The sequence below is a fragment of the Ictidomys tridecemlineatus genome, chromosome 3 (assembly GCF_052094955.1).
Source record: "Ictidomys tridecemlineatus isolate mIctTri1 chromosome 3, mIctTri1.hap1, whole genome shotgun sequence".
Classification (NCBI taxonomy): Eukaryota; Metazoa; Chordata; class Mammalia; order Rodentia; family Sciuridae; genus Ictidomys; species Ictidomys tridecemlineatus.
In genome coordinates, this window is record NC_135479.1 from 160,198,750 (window position 1) to 160,220,054 (window position 21,305).

General features: G+C 33.1%; 1 protein-coding gene across 7 annotated transcripts in view; it reads right to left on the bottom strand.

Moving 5' to 3' along the window:
- The window catches only part of LOC144376430 (uncharacterized), a 72,842-nt gene that overhangs the window by 18,545 nt on the left and 32,992 nt on the right, over positions 1 to 21,305 (bottom strand). The window contains exon 3 of one of the 7 annotated variants that reach the window (XM_078044305.1): positions 11,404 to 11,612. The exons of the other annotated variants lie outside the window; for them this stretch is intronic. Within the exon in view, the coding sequence (XP_077900431.1) occupies positions 11,580 to 11,612 (33 nt within the window). The 3' untranslated portion in view covers positions 11,404 to 11,579. Of the gene's footprint in view, positions 1 to 11,403; positions 11,613 to 21,305 lie in introns of those variants that run through there. 7 annotated transcript variants of the gene reach the window in all.

Genomic DNA, 21,305 nt, shown 5'->3' on the forward strand with positions numbered 1-21,305 from the left:
AACCATTAGTCTGGTATAGAAAAGATTTACAAATTCTTTTGTGTTTTTTTTTTAACAGATTTATACCTCTCTAAAGTTATCTTAGTTCATATTCCTCAGGCTATAAAGTTGTCTTTTGTCTGACTTATCACAAGAAACACATTTTCTTAATATTTAAATTTTTTTAATATCTACCTTACCATAATAAACTAACTTTAGGATAGAAGTATGAAAGGAATGTTTGAGAATTAATGGAAAAAGAAAAGCAGTAGAGTACTATTGTGAATGTTTTTTGTCTTCAAAATTTTTACTGTGAGTCATGTGTAACTATTTTTAACTGAGTCAAGTGTCTGCATCATGTCTGTCTGTAAGAAAAATATACTGCTTTTTTTACGTTTTCTTGGTTTTTCTGTCTCCCTTTATGCACTTTCTGTGAATCCTATCTGATCTCCTTTTCCCTAATAGAAAGATCGCTGTTTACCCCACATTATTTTTCTTCAGATCCTCTTCCTGACCCTTCTCTGATGTTCTTCAGTCAACATACTTGGTCTGTACCCTGAAAACAGGATATGCGTGGATTTTCATACAGTTAAGTGCAACATAATTAACAAAAATGAGATGGAAATATGGCATTGTATTTAAGAAAATATGAAATCCAAATGTGATCCAGAAGTATAGTTAACAATTCTAGTAAGAACATCAGTATTGAAGTACAATTACTGGTGGCAAGTGAACATTTCCAGATCAAAATTAGAGAAATGATTAGTGATTCTAGAGGCTGTTCCTTCTTTCTGGTATTTTTTTTTGTCAGAAATTAGTACAATTTAGCCAACTAGTTCACACTAAAGGTCCAAGTTACTTTCCAAACAATTGTAGTCTGGTATTCATGTAGTAGGGCTTTGGATGGAAGAAATGACATTACTGCATTGATCTACAGATCTAGTGGTTGGCAGCTGGAGTAAACTAGCAAAATAGCCTTTAACAAATCACAGTTTCATTTTGATATTCTATCATTTCTGGCTGTTTGTTCTGTGGCTTAAACACTAATGTCATAGCCACAGTAGGAAGGGCCCAGTCACTATTTTTCTGATTTCTCTTGGTGGCCTTAGTTTTACAAGGACATCATCTGCTAGGCTTCCCATGTGTGGTCAGCATTAGATTTTACCTTCTGTCCCCTAGACCATATGCCTTCAAAATGGCAGTTCAAATACTCTTCTGATTTCATCACAATTTCCTCATTGAAAATTGGTTTCACTGATCACTTATAGTCCAGAATTCTTGCTTCTACAGTATGAATTTTCTTCTGTTTGTGACAAAATTCCTACTATGATCAAAGAAATATTTTTCATTTTATCATTTTAGGGTTTAGTAGGTGGAATATTTTAGGATTCCTAAACCACCCACCCTGCTGGAAGTGGAAGCCAGGATCCCACTGTGATTCAATTCCTGATGATAATTGTGGACCAACTCTATCTTAGGACATTTTAACAAAGTAGTCAAGAGTTGTTTCTGTTAAAATTTATTAGTTCTTAATCAACATTGAGATGTTGGCTAGAACATATAAATTTTAACCACAAGCTCAAAAAATCCTGATTTTTTGAATATATATGATTATTTTATCTTTAAGCCTCAGTTTCCTTACTCGCTACAGAGAAAATATAGTATTATTATCATGTACCTCACAAGATTATTTTAAAGACTAGATATGTATTATGAGACATGTGAGGAAGGAAAGGTACTGTGGTAGCAGGTATTGTGTTTTATGTATCTCAAATGGCAGCACTGTCAACTTTCCCTCCTTAAACTAGCAACACACACTTCCTAAGAGTCTTATTTTCCTCCTTCACTCCCATATACTGGAGATACTTCTAGTTTTACTTAAAAGGAAAGGGAAATAAAATATAAAACCCAACATCTGACATTTACTGAATGTTGGCTAAGTGTCAATAGACTAAGTATTCAACATTAAGAATTATGTAATCCATCAGGTGCAGTGGTGCACGCCTGTAATCCCAGAAGCTGAGGCAGGAGGATCAAAAGTTCAAAGACAGTTTCAGCAAAAGTGAGGCATTAAGCAATTTGATGAGACCCTGTCTCTAAATAAAATACAAAATAGGGCTGGGGATGTGGCTCAGTGGTTCAATGCCTGAGTTTGTTCCCTGGTAACCACCCCCCCTCAAAAAAGCATTCATCCCACCAATCCCAGAAGCATATGCTCTCTTCTCCATTATAGGGATATGGAAACTGAGGCTCAAACAGGTTAAGTCATTTGTCCAAAGTCACACATTTAGAAATATATGTAGACAAGTTAATTTTGGCGGATATGTCTTTATCATCCTATAACGGCAATGCTTTTGTATGAAGTCAAAGTTCATACAGACAATTTTGTGCATATACATATTTGACTGTTCCTACTCCATTATAGTCACCCCTTCTCCACCAATATTATGACTGTTTGAATCTCACTACTATTTCAAATCTTTTTGCTCTATCTTTTACCATTCTGCCTTTCCCATAGACCAGCAGAATCAAATACCTCCTGTTTTCTGCTCTCTTAAAAGCCCCCATTGCAGTATCTAGTTATTTCTTAACAGCCCTCTTTCAAGTGACTTTCCTGAGTGAAGAAAATATTGTCTTATTTCCCAAAACCCCTTTACGACTATAATTATGATTACTGTTATTGTTCTCTCTATTGTTATTGTTATTATTTTAATCATCAAAGATGAATATACTACTCTTGAAAGGGCTCAATTTTTTTTAAATGAAGAATCTATTTTTAGATTATTTTCTCTCTCTCTCTCTCTCTCTCTCTCTCTCTCTCTCTCTCTCTCTCTCTCCTTATGTAATGCTAGGAATTGAACTGAGGGCTTTGCACATGCCCAGCAAATGCTCTACCACTGAACCTCATCCCTAGCCTTTATTAATAGATTAATAGATTAATACTTCATTGAGAATAAAAAATCTCTACATTCTGATTGGTCACAACTGCCTGTGGGCTTTTGAAGTTTGTTTGCTTCTAGGTCCACCCCATCCTGTTATATGTTGGCAGCTTTTCCAGGCTTGAGAGTTTTGCCCTGCCTATTTGTGTTAACAGGTCCCCAGATCACCATAGGTTTTTAATAAATCTTCTTCTAATCAGAATTTTGAAAATGGAGCTTCGTTCTTTACAGCAGTCAGTTATGTAGGTGGTTGTCACCGGGGCCTTCTCTTTAGCTACACCTACCTTCCTAGAATTGCTTTTCTTTCCTCAACTCCATTTACAAGTCTACAGCCCTTCAGAATCATGTTGCAGCAGAATTGCATCTTCCCCTAGTAATAGTAGGATTTAATTTTGTTAACACCATGTTTTATACTGGTCCCTTGGTTATACCAAAACATTAGGACTCTTACACATGGTAGCAACTGAAGCTCTGGTAGCTAAAGATTTACTATAGGCCAACATACATTTACAAGCTGGTTTTCAGATCTCATCTCAATTTTCTGGTGTTATAGTAGAAGTATATTTGAGCCTGAATCTTGAGCATGCTCCAGAGCTGGACATTCATGTGTGTGTATGTATGTTGATCTGGATGAACATATAATCCAGGAAAATCATGCTTTCAAATTTAGGTGTGTCTTTAATATTATCATTGGTGTCACATGTCTGGGATCATTTTCCCTTTGGTAAACATTACCTTTTTACAAAATCATCATGCAGTTTGCATGCTTTAGAGATAAGGCTAAGTCTCTGTCAGAGCACTTAAACACAGGTGTAAAAATGTGATTAAAAAGAGACTGCACATTTAAATAGGAATAATTAGAAGAGAATTCTTAATTGCAAAGTTACACAAGCATTTATGCTTTGCTTCGCTATCCCAAACCTTTGAAAGGTGCTATATAAATATAAATTGCTTCTCAGATCATTAATGTCTTGTATTCATGACATTGAAAATGTGCATTTATACCGAACTAAGCTTAATAATAAAATACTAATTATAAAATATCTATTAAATAGAGATACATTTCCATTAGCCAGAAAAGTGCATTTCTATGTTTTCTTTTAAATGTGTACCTATGCTGATGAGATGCAAGTTCTGTTTTAATGCCTGATTAAGATAATGAAGTATAAAAATAAAACTCTTCAGATTGATTAAAGTGCAAAACTGTAAACATTTTATACAATTTTTATTGTAGTTTAATAGTATTTTCTGAAAGTGAATTTCATGTTAGTTGTAGTATATTCAGTACCTGTTGGTAATTTAAAGAACATCTTCCAAGACTCACAGAGATGGTAAGTTGTGAATTATCAGAATATGCTATTGCTAGAAGCATTTTATCCTTCACTTTTCACTCTCCAAGCAATCTCCATATCAGAAGTTTGGGTACTAGAGTATGGTGCATACCATCAATTAAGACCAAGATTTAAAACCCATGGGAAAACAAGTAGGACCCTGTTCTTACAAATATAAGCCAGGAAATGGTAAACTTCACATCCCCTAAGCTTTTATGTTTTACATATTTGTTAATTAAAATGAATTATTTTAGCAGTGCTGTCAATCATTTATTTATCATTGTGTCTTTTGGGAATCTTTTTATATGCAGTTTCTGCTTAGGGAATTTGAAGTCGAACCCACGAGTTCACATTTATTACATTATTGTAATTGAAGATGCTATTGTGTACAGACCATATCTAGAGTATTAATGCTTTAGGACAAAGGTCTGCAATTTTTTCTATTAAAAATGTGTGTGCAATTTATGTGTATTCTTCTATTGTTTTCTTCTTTTCCCTATATCTCCATTACCTTTCTTTATTTCCCATGTTATAGAGCTGCTAGGTTATATCAGTATTAAATAGTGTTTAGCATACTCATAGAACTGTCAAGAGACTCCTCAAAGGGCAGAGTTGTAAAGTAATAAGGGTTCCTTATTCTTTGGATAATATCTTTCTTGTTCATCTTTCAACCTCACGAAATTCAAATACTCAAATAATGCTCAATCATTAATTAGCCAAGAATTTTAGTCATCATTTTGCCACTGTGAGCAAAAGACCTGACAAGAACAATTAGGGGAGGAAAAGTTTATTTGGGGGCACATGGCTTTAGAGGTCCCAGTTCATAGATGGTCAATTCCATTTCTCAGGGCCTGAGGTAAGGCAAGACATCATGGAAGAAAGTTGTGGTGGAAGAAAGTGGCTCAGGATATGGCACAAGGAAGGAGAGAAAGATTAAGCTTAACTCACAAAACACATACCCCCAAACCATACCCCTGGGGTCCTACTTCCACCAGCCACACACTACCTCCCTCCAGTCACCTCTCAGTTAATCCATATCAGTGTATTAATGCACTGCTTAGGTTCAATCTCACAACCCAATCATTTCCCCTCTAAACTCTTGCATTGTCCCACACATGAGCTTTTGGGGTACACATAATATCTAAACTACACCATAGGTCATTATTGGATACCAAAGTTGAAATGTATTATCAAATTCCTCAAATCCAATCCTTTTTGCCTATTGGGCCTAAGGTTAGACTCTCCCTTACCTTACCTTACTCTTAACCTTCCAATTGTAGCCTTCTTGTGGTATCTATTAGACAACTCCAGAATTGCCATTTCTATAAATTGGTAAAGTAGGTTCACATTCTCTATTCCACAGTAAGCAAACATAGTATTAATCTCTATAGTAACCTGTACTTTACTTCTGCATTTCAGGTGAAAGAAAATTAGAGAACATGCCAAATTGTGTTGGTATTTGGTCCTAGTCCATTTTTTGTTGCTAAAACAGAATACTTCAGACTGGGTAATTCATAAATGATAGAGCTCATAATTTGGGTGTGGTGGTACACACCTGAAACCCTAGTGACTGGGGAGGCTGAGACAGGAGGATCACAATTGGGAGGCTAGCCTCAGCAACTTAGTGAGGATCTAAGGAACTCTGGCTCAAAATAAAATAAAAAGGACTGAGGGTACAGCTCAGTGGTAAAGTGTCCCTGAGTTCAATCCCCACATCCTTATCCCCCAAGAAAAGAAAGAACTCATGGGTCTGAAGGCTGAGCAGTCCAGGAACATGGGGCTGACATCTGCTCAGCTTCTGGAGAGGGTCTTTTGCTGCATCATAATGTAGCAGAAAATAAGAAGGGCAAGCAGGAGTGTGTGGAAGAGAGATTACACAGGGGGCCTGACTCTATAATAACCTACTCTAGTATTAACTGTTACAGTTCTATGAAGGTGAGAAGTCACTCACTCCCATGAGAAAGGCAATAATCCCTCTTGTAGACCTAATCATCTATTGATGGCACCAGCTCCCAACAAAGCTACACTGGCAATTGAAATCAATGAGTGTTTCACATGGAACAAATCATATTGAAACTATAATATTTAACTTTGTTAACTATTAGAAATATTTCTATCTTTGCCTTTGCTTTTTTTTGGCAGTATTGAGAATTAAGCCCAGGATCTCATGTATTGTAGGCAAGCATGTTCTATCACGGAGCAATATCCTCAGCCCTGTTGTTAATTATAGCATTACCAACATCAGCATATGATACTGGTTCATTGCTATGGCATCCTGATTAATTTGATTAATATTCAAGAATTTTGAAAGCATTTTTATATAAACTCTTCTTAAAATACAAGATATATAAGTTAGACAATGTTAATAATAGAAATTATGACTTTCAAAATAGGAGGGTGAAAATATTGATCCTATTTTTTTCTTTTTTATGTAATTTTTTTAATTTATATATGACAACAAAATGCATTACAATTCTTATTACACATATAGAGCACAATTTTTCATATCTCTGATTGTATACATAGTATATTCACACCAATTTGTATCTTCATACATATACCTGGAATAGAAATGATCATCACATTCCATCATCATTAATTACCCCATGCCCTTTTCCTTCCCCTCCAACTTGGCCCTATCTAGAATGCATCTATTCCTCCAAGGTTTTTGGCACAGGGGAAATTTGCATAGAAAGAAAAGGGTTAATGTTTCAAATGCTCATTAATATTTTAAATCAGTTTAATATGTTTTAGAAAAAGATTGTTTCTAAATGATATAACAGCATTCACATATTAATATTTCCATGTTATAATACAAAGGCATTTTAATGAAAAGTGAATAATTTGCCACATAGTAAAACTTGTATAGTAAAGCATTCCTACAGGGTTGTACAGTTCTAGAAAAGTACAGAAATGTTTTTGGAGTTTCTGTCCCTGAGTGGGGTATTGTTTTCTAATGAGGGCCATTAAAAACCTTAAGAAAAAAATACTGAGTATAAAATGCATAGAAACTTCACTCTTTATTAAAAATTAAAAAGTACAAAATTTAAAAAAAGAAATTATGGATTAGATAAATTACAGCTAATAGCCGAATAATCTCATCTGTCTGTGTGTGTGTGTATCTCTAGCAAGCTGATTAGTTTTTACTTTTCTAAATTGTTAAAAAATATCAAAAGAAAAATAATACTTTGTAACTTGAAAATAGTATGAAATCCATACTTGTTTACAAAAATTAATTTTTATTGGAAATGGCCACAGTAGTTTGTTTTTGTATTATGTATGGCTACTTTGTTCTATCATGGTTGAATTGCTTAATGACAAGTCCTATGGGGCCCCTCAAAACCTAAAATATTTGCTATCAATTTACAAATTGCTTTGGTGAAACCTATGCTAGAGCATCAACATTCCACAATTCATGTCTATGTACTTCACTTGATCTGGATTACAGCTAGCATTGATTAATTAGTTAAAAGAATGCACCTAAAAATGTTGAGCACAATGGAAGTGGTATTTGGAAGAAAGGATACAAACATGGTAGAATATCTAGGTCTTGTGTAATTCAAAATACAAGAAAAATTTTCATACATTATAATACAGTGTGTATATTCTGCTAACAAAAGAGCTTTGTGGGCCTTTTGGTCTCTACTACAACTAGTCAACAGGTATTCTCTCTCAATATCAATAACTGTTTGAAATAGGCACTATTGCTATCCTCCTTTGGGATGTCAGAAATTGAGACTTCAATAAGTTAAATAACTTGCCCAGAATCACCCACACAGCAAATAGTGATGTGATTCAGCAATCTGTATACAGGGTAAAAATGGGAGTTCATAACCCACTTGAATCAAACTGTGAAATATGATATATCAAGAACTATGTAATGTTTTGAACAACCAACAATAAAAAAGAAAAAAAAAGATATGAATAGAGATAATTTGCCTTTTGGGATCAATGTTTTAAACATATAATTGAGTCAACCAACATTTTACAAAGAAATTACCAATTTTCTTGTACAAGTATTGAAAATCCCGTAATCTCTATGTGGGGAACTAATCTATCCACTTGCTCATGATCTTGTGATATTCTGGTCTGAATGTTGTCTTGGTCAATTTGAGATGAAATGGAACTCTTGTAGATTATTATTAATGTCACTGAGGTGTACATTTGATTTATTAGTTTTTATATTTCCCTCAGTGTTTGAGAGGTTTTAAATAAAATGAAATCAGGAAGGTTGAAGTTTAAGCTTATGGAGGCTTTGGGGAAAGCTAAAGAACATTTTCTTTATACGAAATAGGGGTCTTTTGGAGCAGAAGTGATATAGGTTGATGTCTCAAAAAAGAAACACTGCATTATAATTTCCATAGCACACAAGTTGTATCATTGCAATTCTTTTAGGTAGATGACTTTTACTTGAAAACATTTTTTACTGCGTCCTACTTGGGTATATATGCATATAAAATCAGGTGAGTGAGGGCTTTAGTACTGAAATTATGTGCACTAACTACCAACTTTTGTTTTTTCCACTAAAAATTTATCAAGCAGAAAAAAATAGTTCATGTACATAAAATAATTAGTAACTCAAGACTGGGACAGTCACTTTAATAGTGGCCAGACTACCTTAGAGTAGATAATTTCTTGTGATGGTGAATTGCTTGTTGCTTAGCGTAAGTAAATTCTGCTTGCAGTAGACATAGTCTTTATGTAATCCTACTCGTGAAATAAAATCTATTGAGAAAGATCTAGAATTAATTGTAGAATAAAGATGTTCTTTTGTTTGGAATTGAGGAAATAACCAGGAGAGTAATTTCAATTTTCTGAGTATTTCATTTTTCTCCTTTTTTTGTTTTGTATTAGAGATCATCATTGCTGGCCTTTAGGCAGGTCTGCTTATAGAGATCTTCATTCAAATGATGTTGAAGGGTCCCTTAAGTGAATAATTGGGCATTCACTTGGAAACTTTATTTGGAGAATGGACAATAGCTTAATTCTGTATTTGGAAATGCATCCTAAAATGTAGATTTTTTTTAAAAAGTGAATTATCAAGCCAATTCCCATTGCCTGAGCATTTTGCTTTCTTCTAGTGTCAGGCACTTTTGGTAAAAAGATCATGTTATTTATCGCATTCACTTCTACATGCACAGCAGAAATGTTTCTTCTCCTCTAAAGAGTAACTGAAATGTGATATTATAAATTCTCATGAAGACAGTAGGAGTCAAGTGCTTAGGATTATATTCAGATGATAAAAATGTAATAAATGTCTAGCAGAACTTGCTTATTATGGTTGGCTTCAAGTACAGCATCATTTACATTCAAACAGCACTGCTCTCTGCTATGAAAACTTGCCCAGAGGGCAAAGGATTATCTCTAGGACTATTCATGGATGTGCATTAAACCTTGGTAGAAAACCAGATTTTCACTGACAATACAAAAAGTAAAACCAGAGTGTTTTGTGAAAAACTACTCATTTCGATAAACAACTTCCAAGTAATATCATTAGATAATTGAGACTTTTCAAATATTAATTTACAGAAATTTAGAACAGAAAAACTGATAATGACATTCAGTAATGGTTTACTATGAGAATGGCCTTGACTGCCACTCTAAAACATGAACAAATAATTATTAAAGCCCTATCATTATATTTTATTATTTTATTAGAATTCATGGTCTTTTAAGTTCCCAGTAACCTGACAGAAATGTGATTTTTTACTTAGTGGTACTGTGAGTAAAGCAAATTTCATATTGTATTTGATTTTATTAACCTAAAGAAGACAGGAACACACACACACACACACACACACACACACACACACACACACACACTCCACTGTTGCTCTTAAAGGGAAAAAATAAAAAAGAAATCAAAGCACTCAGGTAACTAGAAAACATCAGGAGAGGACAGTAATTTCCATGACTCTCTTTCTTAATGAGTTATTTACATCTACATACCTGACATCTTTGGTAGGCAGCATATGTGACTTAGAGAATGTTAGGAAATAGCACTTGAAGGCATTTGTGGAATGGTTAAAGCAGCAACCATTTATTTAGTTGTTCTTCTTTTGAAGAGTGATAGTAATTTGTTGTGTCTGACATGGTACACAATCATAAACACTTTCTGTTACAGTAAGTATTATCTATTATAGTATCATCTTAAATATTTTAAAAATAAAATGTGTTCAGAGGCATCTCATGAGATATCAATAGCATCAAATGAAAGATTTCTTCAACCACATGAGCATTATTTCAACTTGTCTGCAAGCTAGCCTCAAGATATTTCAAATAAGCCAAATATTTAATTTTCTGAGGAATACCCAGAACTGCTTTTTCATTAGTGGACAGAAGAAAGCAATATTGACTAAATTCTGGCTCAATTAAGTTAAGTAGCTATCATCTCTAAAAGAAAATTATACAAGAAAAGAAGTATTGCCATGGGGCTTGTATTGTGGCTCAGTGGTAGAGTGCTCGTCTAGCACATGTGAGGCCCTGGGCTAGATCCTCTGCACCACATAAAAATAAATAAATAAAATAAAGGTATTGTTTAAAGTGGTATTCCCATTTATCTTTGATTAGAGAAAAATGGCTAAATTTTCCGAAGGGATATTACTCTTCTTTAGTTCCTGACCTTTTGTTATTGTGTCCCCATGTGCCTCTGAATTCTAGTAGCATCCACATAAACTAAATTTATTCCATATTTTAATATTTTTCCCTAATGCATTTTGAACTATCTACTATTAAACCATTTTACTTAGATGATCCCTTATTTATTGCCACCCAGGTTTCTGATTTTCCTTTGTGATGCTCCTTTTTCCCCTGACTAGATCATTGAGGCAGAATTCTCTCTCTCTCTTTCTCTCCCCCTCCCTCCTGAAGAGCCAGCTCTTTCCTACACAATCACACCATCTTTTCCATCAGTTAGCTCCAACATAAATTACATTGCATACAAATCGTCATCTTAGATAAACTCAGTAACTTCTTCCACTTGACAGACCTCTTGTTTAGAATAGAATGTGCTGCAAATAATCTTTACAGAGAAATGAAAGGTAAAATGAGGTACCACAAATATAATGTTTTGATCAACACATAAGATCTGGCTATCTGCTGTAACCTTTTCATTTTTAAGAATATTCTCATATGGAACACCTAAAAGTGTGACTGTTCATTCTGGTTCAACATTTCCATCATATTCTTTAAAAGTAAATCCAACATTTACTTTTTCTATGTCACATCAATATTTCAATTTTCTTTAACCTACCTGACTGCCTTCCTTCATTCCTTCCCTCTCTTCCCTCATTCTTGTCCTTCTCTCTCAAAGAATGCCCGAACAGCAGCATTAACAGCTGTGAGGATCATGTGCATCTGGAGACTGAGAGCAGATAAAGTGTGTGGGGGGATTTAAAAATTAAACAAACTATTCATCACTTTTGTTATGTTCAAAAACCAATATGAGTTCACATTATTAAAACATAGAAAAAACATTTATATTAAGGGAGAAAATATTTTCTACCTAACCTTACTTCTTAGTTTTTAACCTCTTGTTTAGAATAGAATGTGCTGCAAATAATCTTTACAGAGGAATGAAAGGTAAAGTGAAGTAGCACAAATATGATATTTTAGTACCTCATTTAATAAAGAAACCATATAATATTAGTACCATTAACACTTATTGAAAAAAGTAAACCAACTTTTATTCATGAGATGATTACATTGACCTGAGAAGGTCAAATAGTCTTTAAAACTCTGATCGCTAGTCCCCTGTCTTTTGCCTATGTCACCATGATAATTCTCTAAATGAACCACTCAAGTATGAGTAAAAAGAACAGATATGTTCAATTTCTAACTCAATTTTCTTCATGATATAGGGATGTTACTAAATTATTTGATCTTTTCGTGAAAAATTTTAGTGGTGAAAAAACTGATCTTCTGAACATTAATAGGTATTCATGACATGGCAGTTGTAGTAGGGACCTTCAAAATATCATAGGTCTCAGAAAACTCTATGGAAAGAACTTAGCAATAAAATAACCTGAATTTTTGTTGCATCATGATAACTTGTTTTGCACAAAGAAATATGAAGAAAAAGACTTGAATCAAGGCTTAAGTGTGTGCACTTAAGACAATAGCAGAGACTTTAGAAAACTAACAGTTAAAGAAATATGTTTTGATTAAATGTTCTTTAACTTTCTATTGTTCTAGAAGTTTTCCATCATATTCCCAAAAGCACAAGATCCAATTTAAGGTTTCGCACACTTCTTTCCTTAGACTTAACACAGTATTGTACACTGTCCATACACTCCAAAATAATGCAATTTATTGTTTTGTTGCTATTTATTAAGTCTATCCACACATTTAATATCCACTCACTGTATAGGACTGTTTCTTTTGGCCATAACATTAAAACAAAGAGAAAAAGATGATGGCTTTCTTTCAACTTGGTGCTTGAAGTTTCACCTGAAGTCTGGGCAGCATCTTAAGCCACAGAAAAAAGAGGAGGATAATTGAAGCATAACAATTTGGGAGGGAAAAATTCAACACATTAATCTTTTTCCTAGCTAGCATTCTCTTATCTAAAGAATTAAAAAACCTAGAAAGAATTTTAAAAATAATAGAATATTGGCGGAAAGTGAGCCCTGAAGACAGTCAAAATTCCTCATTGGGTAGAAGTGGACATAAAATCACCAGAGATTTTCCTGAGCTGAAACAGAAGTTCAAATCCGTGGCACTTAATATGGATGTGAGAAAAAGGTGCCTTTTGAAGTGCATTCTTAAATAACAAATATTTATTGAGAATTTATTAGGATCAAGACATTGAGAGGCTTTGTGCAAAGATGAGACAGTTTCAAAGAACATGTATGTTCAGGGAATTAAATTTGTTCTGTCTGACTCAGAAACACATTCTTTGGCATCTACTGTTAAGAAGGAGAATAGGATGGTCAATGACTTAAAACATGATTACTTCATTTTCTTTGACATTTTATAAAGCAACACTCATCAGACTTCAACAACAAAAGCAATAAAACACAGTATTGAATTAGAAATTGCAGGAGTCACTTAGCCAAAATAACTTAGCAGAGTTATTTTGTTTCCTTGGTGAAAGATTGGTCAACTATAGGTTATTGACTCTTTATACTTCAACTCCAAAATGGTAATAGTTATTTAGATACAAATTTGATTACTGTTATGGTTGGGATGTGAGGTGTCCCCCAAAAGGCTCTGATGTGAGACAGTGCAAGAAGTTTCAGAAAAGAAATAAATGATTTGGTTGTAAGAGTATTAACCCAATCAGTGATTTAATCCCCTAGGGATTAATTGCGTGGTAACTGAAGTGGGCTCCTGTGGTTGAAGGAGGAGGGAATTGGGTCATGGCCTCCTAATCAACATGACATCTGTTTCCCTTTAACACATTCTTTCATTGTGATGTCCTGCCTCCCCTGGAGGCCCCAGGAATGGAGCTGACCTCCTATTGACTAAAACCTCTGAAACTATGCGCCTTCAAATACACTTTTTCTCCTTGTTCTGGTCAGGTCCTTTATTCATAACAGTGAAATAGATGATTAAAAGAGTTGGATAATGTCAAAATGCTTTTTTTTTTCATTCTTTCAATCAACTGATATTAATTCAGTATCTACTATTTAGACATTGACCTAGATGTTAGTATTCAACATGAACAAAACAAACATTTGTGCTTGTTGGGGGCTTAAAAGTTTAGTAGTTTTAAAATTTTTAAGACATAGCTTTTAGTGTGTTATAATATGATAATTGGCAAAGAATCAATGAATCAAGAGGGAGAAGTATCAGGAAAGGTTGGTGAGTAAGGGATCACTCTTCAACTTGATGGTCAGAGTTAACCTTGACATCTTCCAGACAAGGTTTAAAGAAGAGAAAATTAATGTGGATATTTTGAGAGTTACTGGACAGTAGTAATGTCTGAACATAGGATGGTACCCAGTTTGAGGAGTAGCATAGAGGCCTATGAAGTTGCAATAGGGTGATCGGGAGTGAGTGAGCAGCAAGGGCTAAGATCATAGAGGTAACAGGTGCCATGTCACAAAAGATCCTTGTAAGGACTGTGACTTTACAATAACATCCAGAACCATCCTGTCTCTTAGACAAAGTGGCAAGCTATTGACTAACATTTCTACTTAAGTGCTGTTGGTCAAAATTGCATTTATCTGATTTTGAAAATAAAGCTTATAAAAATTCATCCTAAATGATGCATGGAAATGAATTGAAACTTACATCCAAGTTAACATTACATTTCTCATTCAATAATAGATATTCATGAAAATACTCTATATGCTTTAGTAGCAACTTCAATTTAGGAAAGTTGACGCTAGTTTAAATGTTTTTCAAACACATACCCTAAGGTTAGATATCCATATTTCTAAGTAGGCCTTATTTGTGTGAAGCTTGTTGATATGTGTACCTCTAGTGAAAACAAGTGAGATCTGACAAAATCAGACAATGAGTTCCTTGTTATTGTCACTTTTCCACAGGATTCTGGGAAGAAACTGCAGAAATTTTTTATGTTGCTGGAGAAAAATAATCAGATGGAAAGATGCCTTGGGAAACCGAGGTAAGGTCAATGCTAAATTTTTATTAAGGGAGCTATTTGCAAAGCTGTTTGTATTATTTCTGCTGAACACTTGTTGGGGGAAGTTATTCACAAAAAACCAAATCCTCACCAGGAGAGTAACCTGACAAAATGAGTCTGTACTAAGATGTCTACAAATTGTTTTCATTTTGAATTTTTTTTTCAAAACTATCTAAGATAACTGGCTGTTGATAACATGACCATATAATTCAGGAAAAGAAGGAAGCAAGTTCTGGGGATGAAAATGCATGCAATGCTAGTACATCTTCACTCCAAGATGTATTCCTTAAATGTGGGGCATTGTCACAGCATGGCTTGTATTAACCAACTTCCTCCTCATTGTCTTCAATACACTTTCATCCCATTTTATTTCCACTATATTCGCACACTAGAGCAATTTATAAGAAAAGACCAGTTTTTTAAAAAGATTTTCTTTAAATAATATTTTGTTGTTAATGGATCTTTATTTATTTACTTATATGCAGTGCTGGGAATCAAACCCAGTGTCTCACACATCCTAGGCAAGATTGTACCACTGAGCTATAATCCTAACCTTAGAAAAGACCAGTTTAAATAAGTCATTAGCCTCCTTCTTTGCCCCTAGAACTCTGGATCAAAGACTTAATGTCTGAATTTAAATTCTGACTCAGACATGAGCTACCTTGGGAATCTTAGGTAAAATTTTATCTTCTTTGTACAAGGGGACTATTACATTATTAGCATTTAAGAATATTTAAAGATGAAACAGTCCATGTCCTACCACAATAAGTGCTGGGTAAATGTTAGATATTAGTGTTATCATCTATAAATTCACCTCTTATCATAAAATAAAATACTTTTAACTTAGAGTTGTGATTAGAGTGTTTATGGGCTACAATATCCCTACAGCCTAGAATGACATAGACTCCCAACTAGTTTTTCATAAATATTTCCCACAATGTTTTTCTTACATTCTGCTTTAGCTAAATGGATTTGTTTGCTCTTTCTAAATTGATTCCTTAAAATGTACCTTATGACCTTTGCATAGTCTATCTCCCTTTATTTTACTCACACAATTACTCATACCTCAATTAATTTTTTTTTCTATTTTTTCCCTCTGCAAGTCTGAATCTTATTCATCTTTAAAAGTTGATTTTAGATAAATTTCTTCTATGAAGCAGTGATTCTCCTTCTTCCTTAATATATAATAGTTGCTTCTGTTGCCTTTCCATTCATTTGTCTTGTATCATAGTTGTTGTTATCTGACTTTTTCTGTCTTGGTAATTAATCCCCAGGGAGTTTGACTATTCCAAGAAATGAAGGATCATATTTCTGTTTACACTATAGAACCTGGCAGAGAATCAGACCCAACTTTCAATCAATGTATGGTTCCTAATATACAATGATCCATTTTAGTGTGTATATTAAATTTAATCTTGGTGAAGTGATGAGTGAATTCTTGAAAGCAGTGGAGATATGTGTCAGAATAAAAAGCAAGGATACTAAATCATTCAGGCATTGTTAATGGAAGTTCTGGAAAAGATGTTTTTTGGGTTTTTAAAGAGATATTTTTTTTTCTGAATGATGGTTTATGTATTTTTGCTGCAACCTAATTTGGAACCAGGCAGATTCTGTTAGTTGTAACTGATCATGATCTTTAGGATAAATGCAGTTATTATGTTACAAGCTTGCTCTGTGTGTGTGTTTGAGGGAGACAAAGGGAGGGAGGGTGGGAGGGAGGTGAGGGGAAGAGAGAGAAGGGAGAGAGAGAGAGAGAGAGAGAGAGAGAGAGAGAGAGAGAGAGAGAGAGAGAGAGAGAGAGAGAGAAGACCTAAAAGTTTTTTTCTTCATTAAGTGCCTGTGATAATAAATACATATAAAACAACATATATTCCCTTTAATACTTGCTTAATAGAAGAGTATTTTGAAATGAAACCTACATTGTCAAAGACATTTGATAAAATGTCTCTAGGAATATATTTTAGAACACTATTTAAAATGATACAATCTTCAAAATAACTTCCAGAAAATTATGCATTAAGTATGTTTCATTCATTTTTTTTCAGAAGATTTCAACAAGCTGCACTTCTTGTTTATACCTGAGGTCAAAAATTTCCCAATTTTAGAGACTCCCATTTGTTAAATTGCTTAATATAAAATAAGAGCTAATAAATATAAACCCTGGTTATAAAAGGTTCTGACAAAATGGCTAGATTAGTGTTGTTTATTCTAGATCTGGTGCCATTTGAAAGAATTATTCTTTAATTTTTTAAAATAAACAGAAAAATAACTAATTTTGATGGTGACAGATTTTCAAATGTCTTCAGCATGTCCCAATTCTCTGCAATAGTCTATAAAAGAATGAAGAAAAACATAGCATGTTTTGTGAAATCAAATGTTTGTTCCATACCAACAAAAATAGAAATTAGAAAGTATAGATATCCATTATATTACAAAGCTAACATTTTCAGGTAATTGTGCAAATTTAGTGGCTTTCAACATAAATCCTTCAAATGTATGGTTAATTGCTGTCTGCACTGATGACATATAGCTTATCTCATTTGCTATAAAGTAGTTTTGGGTTGCCTTTATAATGCTGCAAATGTAAGAAATAATTACATCCATTAATGTTTTCCTAGTTCAAATTCCAATTTTATTTTTATTTAAAATTTTACAAACAAGTGATTGCTATTGTCATTAGGTCATACTCCTTGAAAATTCAATTAAACTTTGGCCCATCAAACTATTTTTCCCAAAGTATTTACTCTCTTTAGGCTTTGTCTTGTTTTTTTATAAAATTATCATTTATCTTGTGGTCCATTTTTGATTAATTTTAAACTCTTAAACATAATATATAGAGACTTTATTAAAAATATATGTTTAGCTAACTTAAAGTTAAATTATAAGAAAGTAAATCCTTAGAAACAGAAATTTCTCAGCAAGAATTTATCCACACATATATTTACAGAGGCATGAAAAGTATGATCAAAGATACTAACCAAATATGAAATATTATTTATAACTTCACAATGGTAAGTATTCCAAGAGATACTTGTGAAATAATTGTGATAATAACATACACTAGAATATTATACAAATATTTAGAAGAAACCTTTTTGTCTATACTAATATATACTAATAAAATAATGTATAAATTTTAAATTAAGCAAGCATCACAGAACTGGACTTATTTTTTTATTTAATATATTTAAAATTAATACACATATAGGCTAAGTAATATATACATTAATATATGTTTATGCATAAAAACATTCAAGAATGTCTATGTATCAGTTCATAGACTATGTCAGAAAGAATCAGCCAAAATGATTAATTAAAAATTTCTATTTTAATCAGTTTATTCAAATGACTCTTGAGGATAGGAGTTAAGGAGCCTGAGCTTGGGTTAGATGGCAATTTCTTCCGTATTATTTTAATATTTCATTATGAGAATTGTTTTTGTAATTGTTTCTAGATACTAACAATTTAATTTACTACTTTTTCCCTTTTTCTGGGTGTAAAAGTAGCTGGATAGAAATGAAATTAAACATCTTTTTCTCAAAAAATGAAAAGGCAAGAATTAGACTCGAAAACTTTTATCCCTTGTTGTCAGAATGAATGATGAATGCATTAAGAATGTGAATTTATTGTATTCAACATTCAGGGGAAATATTATGGTTGGCATTTTGACATTTTCGTAAGAGGACTGTAAAACTATACAATTTCAGAAATCTAGATTGACATTTGAAAGTATATCCCCCTGTGAAATTGTGTGGCTTTGTTGTCCCACTGTCAGTTTTCATTGGCACTTAATAGTTGTGGAGACATAAAGGATGGTGATTTTTTTAAAGTAGCTATGAAAACTGTCATTTTTCCTCTCACAATGACAGAAAAAATCAACATCACAAACTATGTTTTTTAAATTTTGCTGAGTAAAAGAAGAGGTCTCTCTACATTACAAAGGAAATTTATTAAAAGTAAGAATGTCACATTTCTATGAGTACAAATTAAATATACTTTGACCAAAACATTTGCTTGTTCTTCTTATGGTTACCATGTAGCAGCAAAATGTCTCCATTTTAATCATGCTTCTGTATGACCCTCTCCAGTATTCATGCCTATACTTTCAACGCTGAATATATCACCCTAAGCCAATATCTGTATTCTACAGAAAAGAGGGGGCTGTCATGAATAGAAAAGAAAGAACTCAGGAGACAGTCTCCAGTGTGAATACAGCAAAGAACCAATTGTTTTTTAAGACTTGTACTTAGGCATATTAAGTTAATGATTCCTAAAATTCTTTAACATAAGCTGAGATATATTTGATACATTTTGAGGCAGATCTGTAATGTGATCATTTGAAGAATTATATTAATAGCATTTATTTTTCCATCCTCGAATATAACATTATTTATCATTTTGCATGACAAAAATGTATGTTTTGAGGTCATCTCTAAAAGTTCTCCTGCCTTATTACTATTTTCAGGTCCTTGTTAACTCCATTTTTTTTTCACTTATCCTTTGATAAAGGAACTTCAGCAAATCATCTTTTTGATCATTGTCAATATTCTGCCTTTTTAAATTTTTTTTTATTTTTGGTGGTGCTGGGGATGGAATCCAGAGACTTGTGTATGTGAGGCAAGCCTTCTAACAACAGAGCTCTTCAAACCTCTTAAGACAGCATTCCTTCCAGTGCATTATTCCTGTGTCACAAATCCATTATCCTGTTTCTCTACAAAAATAAAACATTTTCCAGCACAACACAACATCTTAAAGAAATTTTCAAAAAAAAATCCATTTAAGACTTACTAATCTAAGATTCACGTCTGGAATATGAGGCAAGGAAGACTCCCAACAGCCCAATATCTTGCCTTTTTTGAATTTCAAAAGTTATAAAAAACCTTGATTATAAATTTTGTGTCATTTTGACAACCTCAAACTTATACATTTCAAGTATTTTGGTTATTCATTTTCCTCTCTTTTCTATTGTATTAAGGAGTTTTGACTTCATATTACTGTTTTTATCTATGATAAATATTTTCTGACTATATCTTATTGGTGTGTCTAAATAATCATCAAGATTATAATTTTTAGAAATCACATTTAAAATCAAATTTTGAGTTCTTTTATCTTGAGGCATTTTGAAAACTTTTCTTGGTAAAATATAAAAATGATTGTGATGATTTTTTTTCTGTTAAGTTCAAATCAGACATTAGATATATGTGTTTTGTCAATCATTACCAGGAAACTGAAAAATATAATACTTTATATGAAATAATTTAATACATATTTTTGATCTAAAAAATTTAAAACATGAAATTGGAAAGAAGAAACACAAATGAATTAATAAGATTCTGTGTTTTTCTGGATACTGATTTAAAAGTCCGAATGGTATCTAAAGTTAGAAATAACGTGAAATTCAATTAGTACCACAGGAAAGTATTGTCAGTTTTTAAAACATTTTTTGTTACCTCCTTTATTCCAAAATACATGTTGAGAGTCTTCCTTGTATCATATCTCAGATTTGAAACTTAGATTAGTAAGCCTTAAATTGATCTTCTGTTGAAAAATTTCTTTAAGATGTTGTGTTGTGCTGGAAAATGTTTTATTTTTGTAGAGAAACAGAATAATGGAGTTGTGACACAGGAATAGTGCAATGGAAGGAATGCTGTCTTAAGAGGTTTGAATTCTGGCACAGTTGTGCTAAATAATTGGACCTAACTTCAAACATGTTAATGGTCATATCTGAGCCCTTATGTTTATGTTTCCAGCCCCCAAATGTTATGTCTCTATAATACCAAGTCTCTCTTTGAGTCAATACAATAATTAGTATATTGTCACAATAGCTCATGTATATTCTACAGGGAGAAAACTTAATTATAGGTGTGGATTTATTATTAATATTATTGATTTTAATGAGTACAGAATTAATTAATTCATCAGTAAGTATTTAATGAGTAACTCCTAAGCTATAGACTCTGAGCCACGGGGAGGATGCGGTTGGGTGAAGCACACATAGCTATCTAGCACTATTATAACTCACAATTATAATGAGGAATAAAACTTCACATGCCACTTTAAAGTCAGAAAGATATACACTAATAAGTTACAATGCTAATTTTGAGTTAACATAGATCACTAAATTATATATTATGTCCATACACTGATTTACAGCTCAAAGAAAAAGACTTTTTCATATTTAAGCAATTCAATCTTCATAATAACCTTTGAGGTGGTTACAGAAGACACACAAATTGCCCTGCTCCTGTGAAAGGGTGACATAAAAAGTGGCCAACAATGAATGCACTCGGAGCAGTAGCGATTGGCAGCAAGGCCAAACTGCAGCTCAGGCAGTTCTGCCTCCACAGACACCTGTATTCGAGGTGTCTGTGGAGGGGGAATGCCAATGGAGTATGTGGTTAGTCTCAGCAGGAGAAACACATGAAGCAAAGATCTACAGAGAACTGTGTGCTTTTTGAAAAGGTT